Raw genomic sequence first — 12,545 nt, 5'->3', positions numbered from 1 at the left:
TAGATACTTTTAATCTTCTGTATCTTTAATCTTAGTCCTGTTCCTTTTAACCTGCATGAGCAGGGCCGAACGTTATGGATGCAGGGCCTGGGACAAATCCACTGCAGTGGGGCCTTGAGCTGCTGCTGGGTGTGGTTCCATTTCCAGGCCAAGAGAAAATTATAGTGTTGGGAGCAGAGCTACAAAACAGCACAAAGACCTGCGTAGTCCAGAAAACACACGTTCTCCAATCAGGAGAACTAAAAGGCCTAACCAGGAACATAAGAGTAGCCATACTGGGTCAGACTAATGGTCCATCTAGCCCAGTATCCTGCTTCCAGCAGTGTCCAAGCCAGGTCACAAGTACTTGGCAGAAACCCAAATAGTAGCAATATTCCATACTACCAATCACAGGGCAAACAGTGTGTGCATCTTAAGACTATGGACTTTTCCTCCAGGAACTTGTCCAAACCTTTTTTTTTTTTTTTTTTAATTTTGATATTTTCAGTGATACACAATACAATGTGACCATGCAATTCACATTTGGTTCCATAAACAGAAAAACATTTCATTCAACATATAAGGAAACAATGAGAGCATTTTTTCTGTCCACACAAAAGAAAAGAAATTGGTTCCAAGATAGGAAAGATTTAACAAGAATATTAAATTAATACGCAATTGCTACCTCTATGTTCAGATTCCAGCCTGTTGTGTAGGAGGGCATATAACATTCACTTTTTTTTTTTTAAACCCAGATATCACTAACCACGGTTACCACATCCTCCAGCAGTGAGTTCCAAAGCTTAACTATTCTTTGAATGAAAAAATATTTCCTCCTATTTGTTTTTAAAAAAACAAAGTATTTCATTGTGTCCCCTGGTCTTTGTACTTTTTGAAAGTGTTAAAATTGATTCACTTCTGCCCATTCTACACACAAGATTTTATAGACCTCAATCATATCTACTACTATTTAACATTTCTAAAGTGCTACTAGGGTTACGCAGCGCTGTACAATTTACATAGAGGGGCAGTCCCTGCTCAAAGAGCTCACAATCTAGTAGACAAGTGAACAGTCAAATTGAGGCAGTCTGGATTTACTGAACCCACCCCCCCCAATCCATTTAGCTTTTCCTCATATGGGAGGAATTCCATCCCCTTTATTATTATTTTGGTGGATCTTCTTTGAACCTTTTCTAATTCCGCTATATATATATTTTTTTGAGATATGGCGACCAGAATTGAACTCTCTCACAGGATGAGTAGTGTAGCCAGCAGCTCTTCTAAAAAAAAAAAAACAGGAAAATGAAAATACCATGTTTCAGTTAAGTGCCTGCTTCAGGGGTCTTGGTACAGTTTGTCAGAGAGCCAGATGCACAAAACCTAACGAGCCCACAACTTGCGTTTTAAACTGGTTCCAGCCAGTTTAAAACGCAAGTAGTTTACCGTGGGGGGCATGCACCAAGGGCATTTTTCCAGTCACGGTAGCAGGCAACGAAAACAGAAAGCAAATTGTCTAAAGGCTATTATAATGAGCTGCACTACCGTTTTTCCGATTCCCTTACCGTGGGAACCCTAACGGGAGGTCTGCACCTCTCGTTAGGGCTCCTGTGAGGGAATCGGAAAGAAAAAGGCACCAAAAAAGGTTAAAAAAAAAAAAAAAAAAAGCAGCGAGCGCACGTGAGGGGCGTCCTTTATGGACGTACTCTCCCTGCGCTTGGTCTTTTATTTGTTTTTTCGCTGTTTTGCTCACAGCGGATCTCCATCCCTACCGCCTGCCCTCACTTTTGCATCCCTTTTTTGCTGCTGTCGCGGGCAGATCCCCCCCACCCCCCCCCCCCCCCCGCGCTCCTCCGGACTCTCTGATCCTCTCTCCTGCTCTCATGACGGCAGCATGGTTGACCCGACAGAAAAGGAAAAAAAAAAAAGACTACCCCAAATTATTTGCGCTAGAACTAAAAAAGTTCTTTTATGCTCCTCTTCCAGGTCTCTTCAGCCAATCAGAGTGCGTTTAGCTGGCACCTGCAAGCTAGACGCGCTTTGACTGGCTGAAGAGACATGGAAGAGGAGCATAATCAAAAGGGACGTCCCGATTCTCCGACTCAGGTACCGAAGGAATAGAGAATGCAAATGAGCTGCAACGAGTAGCTCATTTGCATTCCCTTTCCTTAGCGAATTCCCGTTCCCTATTGATTCGCTATGAAATCGGTAGGGAACGTGAATTACCGACGACTTTGATGCATCTAGCCCAGAGTGTTTAAGCTTATGTGGTTGAAAAACACGCTGTCTTGAAAAAGATGTGATGTAAAAAGATGGTTGAATCAATCCTGGAGAAATCTGTGAACACTGCACCCAAAAGTCACAATACCAGAACTGAGCACAGTATCTCTAAGATGAGGTTGCACCATGGAGCGATACAGAGGCATTATAATATTCTTGGTCTTATTTTATATCCCTTCCCTAATAATTCCTAGCATTCTGTTTGTTTTTTCTTGGCCACCGCAGCACACTGAACGGAAGATTTCAATGAATTGTTGACAGTGACACCTAGATCTTTTTCTTGAGTGCTGACTCCTAAGGCAGACCCTAGCATCAGGGAACTATGATTCGGATTATTGTTCCCAATGTGCCTCACTTTGCGTTTGTCCACATTCATCTGCCATTTAGATGACCAGTCTTCTGGTTTGCTAAGGTCTTGGCAATTTTTCACAATCCACGTGTGTTTTGAGAACTTTGAATAGTTTTGTGTCATCTGCAAATTTTAATTACCTCACTCATTACAATTTCCTTTATAAATTTGTTAAATAGCACCAGTCCCAGTACTGTTCCCTTTTGCACTCCGCTATTCACCCTCCTCCATTGAGAAAAATGGCCATTTATCCCTACCCTCTGTTTTCTTTCTAATAACCAATTCCAAACCCACAGAAGGACATTGCCTCCTATCCCATGACTCTTTAATTTTCTCAGGAGTCTCTCATGAGGAACTTTGTCAAAATCTTTCTGAAAATCTAGAGGTTATCAATAGAAATCAAACAAAACAAAACATGGAAAAGAAAATAAGATACCTTTTTTATTGGACATAACTTAATACATTTCTTGATTAGCTTTCCAAGGTTGCCCTTCTTCCTCAGATCGGAAATAAGCAAATGTGCTAGCTGACAGTGTATATAAGTGAAAACATTCAAGCATTACTATGACAGTAAAATAGATACCATTGGAGATTCTACATGGAATGTTGCTACTATTGGAGATTTTACATGGAATGTTGCTATTCCACTAGCAACATTCCATGTAGAAGGCTGCGCAGGCTTCTGTTTCTGTGAGTCTGACGTCCTGCCCTTCTTCGTCAGATCTACTGAAAATCTAGATACACTACATCAACTGGCTGAACCTACGCTGACTCTGTCCCATTAAACCATGTTTGTCTGTGTGTTCCGTAATTTTATTCTTTATAATAGTTTCCTCTTTTTTTCCCTGGCACTGAAGTCGGGCTTACCAGTCTGTAATATCCCGGATCCCATTTTATAATCTTAGGCTCGGTTGGTTGCTACAGATTACTGCTCCCTCCCTGCGTCTGAGTCTGGCTACCAGGTGTAGCTGTTGCAAGATGCTTGGGACTCCCTTCCATACAGGGGCTGTTGAAGTGTAGGTTTGCTGTTGGCTGTGATGTGCCACAGTGTGTTGTGCAATCCTAGCAGAAATCTACATATTTTATAACCTGCCTCTTTTCTTTTAACTGAACCCTTGCAACTCCAGTAATGACCTTTGGCATGTTGGTTTACATAAATTTAGTTACAAACTTCAGCCTACAAGTTTTTAGTGACATCAGGGGTTGGGTATTTTCCCTGTCACTGTGTAAATATTGAGACTGTTGGGATGTGTCTGCTCACACCTCGGTGTGCGTATAGACGATCATGCGCAGATCACCAAGCTGGGACTTCGTTGAGCAGAAATCAACATTAGAGAATCTAAGCCATCTTGGTTTCCATTTCTGCAGATGAGTGCATTCCGTGTTAGTGTTTAAATAAATGATTTTTAAAAAAACCAATAAACTAAGTAGGTTTGGTCCATAAATAAGCAGTCACATGAATATCACCTGAAGGTCCAGTTTTAACACGGTAATCGATTACAGAAAGACACTTTCATGTTTCTACTCAGGGCATTAACTCTCATGGTTACCACTACTGAACAGAGCCAAAAAAGGAGGAGTAGGGGAAGCTGGCTCTTCTCAATCAACAAAGGAGACATGTAGATGGATTAAAAGCTTTGTTTCATTAACATCAAATTCGACTCGACACAGCAGCCGTGTTTCGGCGCCTGCTTCAGGAGTCTTATGATGTTAGTTATATTGTCAAAGCAGTTAAGAATTGTAGATAAGAAATTTGTACATAAACGGGGTATCAGACTTAACACTGAATGCCAGCAAAAACAAAACCTTCATGGACTACCAGTGGAGGTCTCTGTGAAGTATCAGAACACCGCCACACTGGCTGCTGTGTCGAGTCGAATTTGTTGTTAATGAAATAAAGCATTTATTTATTTATTAGGATTTATTTACCGCCTTTTTTGAAGGAATTCACTCAAGGTGGTGTACAGTAAGAATAGATCAAACATGATAGACAATTAGAGCAGTAAAAATATTCAAACAACAATACAAAGTATGGCATGGTATACTACTTGCAATGACAACACAATATGTACTAGAACATTATAATTGGTAGTGAAGGGTAAGGCAAAGTTGTAACATATAGATTAGGAAGAATTAGAAAGGAAGGTGATTGATTTGAAGAAAGTTGCACGTGAGGTCAGAGAGATGGTTAAATATAATCTCAGCTAGGGTAGGAGTGGATAAACATGTCCCGCTGCAGTATGTGCAGCCCGAGTCAATCCTTGTGTGAGTGAGATTAACAAGTTAGTTACTTCTTCCATTAAAGGCTTGGTTGACGAGCCAAGCTTTCACCTGCTTCCTGAAGTAGAGGTAGTCTTTTGTTAAGCGGAGCCTTTCAGGCAGTGCATTCCAGAGTGTGGGGGCTACTCCGGAGAAGGCTCGCTTGCGGGTATCACATCGTGTAATGTCTTTTGGAGAGGGTGTAGTTAGTGAAAGTCCCTGGGAGGACCTTAGTGTCCTTGGCGGTGTATGGAGGATCATCCTATTCTTCAAATAATCGGGGCCATTTCCTTTCAGGGCCTTGAAGATCAGACATAGAGTTTTAAATTTAACCTGTATTGTACTGGTAGCCAATGAAGTTTTTGCAAAAATGGTGTGATGTGGTCACGTCACTTGCAACCTTCTATGAGTCCATCTACATGTCTCCTTCGTTGTTAGAAGAGCCAGCTTCCCCTACTTTTTTGCTTTGATTGTGATACGTAGGGAATCGGTGCACCTCCACCTCTTTTGTGGTTTTTTTTGCCGTTATTGAGCAGACACGTGTCCTGTTAGGGAAGGAGGATAGATTGTGCTGTTATCTACCCGATAGGGAAGGGACAGATTTCAGGTAATAGCTGCTCTGCTGCTTTGGTTCTTAGATACTGCCTTCCTGCTCAGCGATGACCATGTCAGGGCCATGTTTCAGTGCCTGGAGGCCGTTGAACAGAACAACCCCAAACTACTGGCTCAGATTGACGCTTCTGTGGTGAGAAATAATTCTTGCTTCATTTATTTGTAAAATTATGTTTTAACTGTGGAAATTTTGTCTTTGGAAGAAGCCTTCTAGACCACTGAAAACTGGGACTTCAACCCCCCCCCCCCCCCCCCCCCCCCCAATGGTCCTCAACACAATACTCAGAGATCTTGCAACACTTCTGATTTTTCAGGACGTGCATGAGTGATTTGTGTACACTCCCTCCATTTGTATATAAATATTTTTCATGTATATTCCTTGTGAATAACCTGAAAAACAGACCATTAGGATTGAAAGGGAGGCTAGAAACGAGTTGAGTGGGATTACATGGGAAATTTAAATTAAAAAAAAAAAGTGAAGTATATAATTAAAATTAATCTGGGGAAGGACACGTACTAATAATCCCTGTGGATCCACAGATATAATGTATAAATGGACCTGCAAGTCCGGCGGGCAGTATAAAAATTACCTCAGAATGTCTCTCTAAATAAAATAGTTGGTGTGTTTATAAACCTCTATGCTTTTGCTGAGTTATTGATTTGGTATTGAACTAGGTGCATAATTGGGTAAAATATATTTTCTCTGTCTCCATCTGCTGGTGAGTAGGAGTAAACCACAGGTTCTGGACTGATCTGATGGGACTAAACGAAAGTTGTGTTTTTAAGTGGAATATTAAGATAAAATATTCCAAATCACGAAGTGGTTAAAAATACTGACATTAGGAGAGATCTTATAATTCACCCCTTTCCATTTTATACACATCATGTAAGATTTATTCTTCTTCTAGCTTCAAATTATTTTTTACATTCTTTTGTTAATGCTGTGTTCTTAGTTTGCCAGGAAGAGTGAGACTTTTTCATCAATGATGAAAAGTCAGAGTTTGACGGCTCTCCCTGGATCCCTCGGCCTCCCTCCTCTGGAGTACTCCCAGCACAGGTTCTCTGGATCCTTCAGCAGCCTGCAGCAGCAGTCGAGCTCTGGCCCTGGCACAGGTAAGGAGGCATCAGCCACCAAGGTCTTCACTTACTTCTTAGTGTTCGGGAGTAGTAAAGCAGTTCACAGATTTGCATGTAGCGCGAAGACACTGGAATGAGACAAATGTATAAAAGTGATATCCGCTAGATACTGGAGAGAGAGAGCTCCTAGGACTCTTGAACTCAAATTCTCTTCTGCTTACCACCTTATATACTCATACACGATATGTATTTTTCCCTGCTGGTCTGTGGAGAAAGCAGAGTTGCTTATATGTGATGCTCTCAATGGACAACGGAAACCCACCATACTTTCCTGGCCTTTTTCCCTGCCAGCCTTTTTATTGATGACTGTATTTTAAAATGAACTGCTAGGGAATAGGGTCATTAGGCTAGAGTGGGACTTGCCTGCTGATGCTCAGGGAAAGCTAATAGGCTTCTTTTTATCTTGGGGGAGAGATCTAGCTTGGTGGATCTGTTGGAATATGTTGCCATCTAGTGTGGCTGCATTTCTCTTCTGTCTGCTGCAGGGGCGAAGCCAGACCTCGAGGTGGGGGGTGGCACATTTTAGTCACCACCCCCCACCCCTGCTGTTGTACATTTTGGATGGCGGGTGTCCCCAACCCTCGCCAGCTGAAGACTTCATCCAGCGCTGGTCTCCAGTGCCACCGCATTGCCTGCCCTGCTGTCTCTTTCCCTCACGTCGGGCACACTCCTTTTAGTGAAACTGAGCATGCCTGACGGGAAGAGAGGGCTGCAGCGCCGCCGCAGACCAGCGCTGGACGAAGTCTTCAGCTGGTGGGAGTTGGGGACCCCTGCCAGCCAACCAGGGGCCCAGAGCAAATTGGGGGGGGGGGGGGCCAGGCCCCCGTGTCCCCGCCTAGCAACTCCGCTTTTTTTTTTTTGCCTTTGATTGTTGGTAACTAATGTGTCGTAGAGGGCTAATGTGACCCCCCCCCCCTTTTTTTTTTTTTCAAATGATCTTTAAGTGGTTCTGCTTGTGTATAGCTAGCCCTTTGGTGTGGGGAATATGATTTGTAAAAAAATATTTCTCACCTTTTTGCCCTACAGATTGGAGAACAGCACTTGAGGTGCCCAAGACCACGGGCAGCATCCATCCTCAGGAAAACACAGTGTACAAAGTCTGCGTTTCAGTGAGTGAGGACAGATTGGCCGCAGACAGTTCTGCTGTCCCAGCATTTAGCACTCACTCTCCTAAAGATCCCTTTTCCCCACTCAGTGAAATGAGCGTGAGCACTTTGACCAGCCAGAGTGAAGACCCCTGGGCTGGTAGCCAGGACGACACGCAGAGCGAGGCCGATGATGGTCCAGAATACTTGGCAATCGGGAACCTGCGCCATCGGAGGCGAACTTCCAGCCAGAGCAGCGGCAGCAGTAAAAGCAGTGCCTCCGACTTGTTTTCTTCCAGCAGTTCACAGAAACCAGATTCCCTGGGCCACAGCACGTCTGCTGGCAGGAGCTCATCGCTGCTAAGCTTGTTGCGCAGATCCAGCTTCTCAGAGGGGCAAACTTCCACCAGTCAAGGAGGCACAAGGAAGAGTCATACCCGCTCGCACTCCGACACTAGCGTAGCCTCTGGGAAAGGTCACGGTAAGGAAAGCCTGCCAATGTTAAACATAATAGTCCTCCTCTGCATAAGAAATGCTGGTTACTGTCTAATGTAATCCAGGAATATACAGTGATGTGATAAAGTCCCTCCCCCCTCCCTGATTTCCTATATTTTGCATAATGCCATACTGAATGGTTTCTGATCTTTAAACAAAGTGTAACATTAGACAAAGGGAACCCGAATAAACAGATAAGCTAGACCTTAAATTATAACTTTATTCCTTAAATAGTTATCCAACACCCCTAGAACCTATGTGAAAAAGTAACCCCCCCCCCCCCCCCCCCCCCAGTTACTCAGTCAGCCAGTTGACCACATTTAATTGATGATTAGATTCAGCTGATTGAACATAGCCTGGCTTGATTGTAGCCAGCACAGTAGAATCTAAACTCACTCACTATATATTGAATCTTACCGTGAGAGTGAAGTAATCACCTGAAACTTTTTACAAGGACACTACATGATGGCTCAAAAGAAATTCTAGAAGAGATGAGAAAAAGGTAGTTGAAATGTATTAGTCTGGAAAGGGTTACAGAGCCATTACTAAAGCTCATTATCTGCAGATGGAGAAGACTTGGAACATTGGTGAATCTTCCCAGAGAGTGACCTGCCAAAGTTACTCCAAGGGTGCAGCGACAACTCATTTGGGAAGAACAGCCAAAAAGGACTGCATCCTCTCTAGCCTCAGCTAGGGTCAGTGTTCATGACTCCATAATAGAGACTGGGATTTATGGGAGAGTAGCAAGGCGGAAACCACTGCTGTCCTACGAGTAAACTCCGTACTCATCTCACACTTGCAAAAACACACCTGGGTGTTTCCCCCAAGCCTTTTGGGATAATGTTCTACGGACAGATACGTTAAAGAAGGAAATCTCTGGTCAACATAGTCCCTGGTGTAAAGCCAACACAGCATTCAACAGTAAGAACATCCTATTGAGAATCAGACGTGGTGGTGGTCGTGAGATGGGGTGGAGATGCTTTTCTGCCTCAAGACCTGGAAACGGTGCCGTTATTGAGGAGAAGCAAAATTCTTTAAAATTTTGGATTGGCCTAGTCAAATTCCAGACTTGAACCCAATACAGATGCTGTGGCAGGACCCGAGTTCATCACAAAAATCTGCAAATGTCGGAATTAAAGCAGATCTGCAAAGGAGAGTGGGCTAAGATTCCTCAACAGCAATATAAAAGATTTGATCTCGTTATAGGAGGGGTTTAGTTGCAATTATTGCCGCTAAAGGTGGTGCAACCAGTTAAGTTTAGGGGCAGTTACTTTTTCACATGGATGGTTTGCTGGATTTTAAAGTCTGGGTTATGTGTTTGCTCAGTTCCCCTTTGTCTAATATTACATTTTGTTTAAAATATCAGAAACTATTCAGTGCGAGACAAATTCAGTAAGAGGGGAAATTGGGAGGGGATAAATACTTTTTCACATCTCTGTAATAGAGGGCCTGCAGTGAGGTTGTATGTCATAGAGGTCTCATTGTGAGGACGCCTTAGGAATCTACCCAGACTTTGCTGGACAAATGCCTATACTTTGCTATGGCATGGGGATGCATTAGCAATGTCCAACAAACCCGTGGGTAAGTTTCAGCCGAAGCTTCTTCCATGATGTCGTTGATAGCAGCAGGTTTGGGTACAGGGTCAGTCAGGGATACTTTTGTACTTTTCCACTGTGTCCTCAAGTCAGGAGATGGAGAGGCAGTAGGAGCTTTAGAACTGATGTCTCTTTAGTTCCCTTTACAGTTGCCACTTGGGTGGTTTTACTCAAGTACCTAACTCCACTGCATTCAGGGAAAGACAATTTATGGTGTTTAGCATCATCTTTTGTTTTAAAAAGTTTGTACCTATGGGCACTTGTGTTGGATACCTGAATGATGGTAGATGGGAGATTCTTGTCATTTCCTAGACATGTGGCATGAACAGGGGCTTAACTGTAGATTTTGTTTAATCTGTCCTGCAAGGGAACAGTTCTTATAACTTGCAAATTTGGCTAATTCTTCTCTCAGTACATCTGAATAGTGGGAATTTTATCTGATACATGAAGAGTTTTGATATTTGCCAAAATTTGAGGTATTCAGAGACACTTGTCTGATAATGCACAAGGTTATTTTCCTGAAAACTCATCTTTGGACTTCCAAAGACTGGGTGCTGAAGTGGTAATTATCAGGTTGTTAGCATTACATGTGTCTCCATGTCAAGGCAACCTTTGAGAACAAAAGGGTCTTCGGTTACGTGGGGACCGTTAATCTTGAGTGTCTCTAACCTGTTTGCTTTCCTCTTCTCTCACACTGGCTGCTCCTCACAGGAGGTCTCAGGGATATCTCCATTATATTAGAAGAACCTGTGGCAGGTTTGGAAGCCAGTACTAACTCTGCATGCTCTCCTCATTCTGTTGAATTATTCCATGAAGATCAGACCTGTTTTTAAAGCACTGGTGTCAGATGAGCTCTGTTAGCTGAGATGCAAAGAACCATACCTAGTAACTTAAGGAGCAGTGTCCACATTTCTTTTGCCCATCTCCTGAAGATTTCTGTTAGCTAAGGTACCTGTCTTTTTTTTTTCTTGATCTGGTAAACTTGCTTTTCCATGCAAGGCACAGACTTGTGATGGCAGATAAAGACGGCAAGGCTCATTTAATCTTCCCATTTCCCCCCTTCCTGTTGCCACAGACTCTCTCTGCTCACCTGTTGCAGTCTGAAGTTTGGATGCCGTTTTTGCCTCCGTTTCCTGCACTGGAGAGACACTTTTATACATTTGCCACCCTTTCTGTCTCCCTTCCTCAAAGAAGACTAATAGAGGAGAATTTTCCAAAATTTGGAGGGTAATTTTGCAATGCTGTGGCCTCTACAGTGCAGGAATTCTTTGCCCCACATACTTTGAAGGACCAAGCGTGCTGGCTGGAGATGTTTCTTTTGTGGTCCTACCTTGAGCCCGCTTCCAGCCCAGGCCTCTCTATCATGTTGGGAGGGAGGGTCTCATTTGAAAAGTGCCCCCATAAGCAGTAATGTATTGACCAAGGCCTGACCTCTTCCAGCTGTCCAGTCTCACAAGAATTCATTTCCCATGTCCAGCTCCCAGGAGATAAAGGCAAGACAGAAGGGGATTATTGTAAAAGTACTGTTTGTGGATGAGGGAGGCAGAGGCGGGTCGGTAATCTCAAGTGGCTTCCTCTGATTGGCCCTAGGTATAGATAGCGATAGTCTGGGAGTGCCCATGACTGCTCTGAGGTACTTGGCAATGGCCCTTGCTTCCTACTTCAAGATCCTGAGACAATTCAGAAGAAACCCCGAATAAAAGCCCCTGTTCAGCATGACAAATAATCGGTTTTGAATAGACACCAGTGTTTTTACTCATTCCTCCCCTGTTGCATGATTTTATACTTCAGCAACCACTTATTCTGTCTGCATCAATAGATACGGACCCTTTATGTTCAGCAAAAGAGATGATTTTGGTACATGCATTGTGATCTTTCTCTCACTCTCCAAGAAATCACTTCATTTTATGGTCTCTTATCTTTAATGTCATTGTTTCTGCATTCAGTATACCTCCTTGTGAAGAGGAGATGGCATTTTATGCTCTTTTGAGTGATTTCATAATGTTACTGGTGTCTCTCTTCCTGTGTATATCTTAAGAGTCCTGCAGTGACACTTTGAAGCTGAAGGACCATATCTCCTGCACCTCTCAGAGCAGCGGAGTCCACCCTCAGAGTTCCCTGTATATGGAACAAGGTGAGTGGAGTAGGGTGTGTGCTGTCGGCATTGAAACTGTTTCACCTAGAGATGAGCAGATAAAATCCCTCTTGCAGAGAACACAAAAGCACTCTGTTCAGGGAAAGCAAAGCATTCAGGCGTATTTCCAGAATGCTCACCCAGTCTTACCACAGCTCTCTTGAACCCACTCAATTTTCTCAGTTTCATATCTCTGCATACCACGTCATTTTAACTGCACCTTTCTACTTCCATCTGCCTGATCCACTTGAGGACTAGAACCCAGCATTGGGCCCAGTCTGAGCCCTTCAGTTAGCCTTGATGACAGGGGAGGGACCTGGGTGGCTGCACTTGAACCACGCCCTGAGCTTCCTGGATTGCTCTTCATCTGTCGCTGAAGGGCAGTGCTTCCAGGCAAGAAGTAAGGAGGGGAACCTGAATCAAGGGTCAGTGGGGGTTCTGTGAAATGAAGCAGGCTGAGCTTGTGGACATACTAGGTAAGAGCCCCCCACCCCCACTCCCATCCCTGTTGTCTTTCAGGAAGTTGTGTTCTTGTAAGTAGCTGAGGTTTGCCAGCTGTAGATTAGATTCCAGCTGAAACAAGTTAAATTATTTTTTATAGTCATTTCATTACTACTAGTATT

The 12,545-nt window shown here is 43.4% G+C and overlaps 1 protein-coding gene across 2 annotated transcripts in view; it reads left to right on the top strand.

Moving 5' to 3' along the window:
- RUBCN (rubicon autophagy regulator) overlaps positions 1–12,545 on the top strand; it is an 84,969-nt gene that overhangs the window by 31,507 nt on the left and 40,917 nt on the right. For both annotated transcript variants that reach the window (XM_030216063.1, XM_030216062.1), the window contains exons 5-8: positions 5,503–5,609; positions 6,430–6,589; positions 7,640–8,179; positions 11,827–11,922. In XM_030216063.1, coding sequence (XP_030071923.1) covers positions 5,503–5,609; positions 6,430–6,589; positions 7,640–8,179; positions 11,827–11,922 — 903 coding nt within the window. The remainder of the gene's footprint in view (positions 1–5,502; positions 5,610–6,429; positions 6,590–7,639; positions 8,180–11,826; positions 11,923–12,545) is intronic.

The sequence above is a fragment of the Microcaecilia unicolor genome, chromosome 10 (assembly GCF_901765095.1).
Source record: "Microcaecilia unicolor chromosome 10, aMicUni1.1, whole genome shotgun sequence".
NCBI lineage: Eukaryota > Metazoa > Chordata > Amphibia > Gymnophiona > Siphonopidae > Microcaecilia > Microcaecilia unicolor.
The sequence above is the reverse complement of the archived record's forward strand: the minus strand, read 5'-3'. Positions and strand labels throughout refer to the sequence as shown.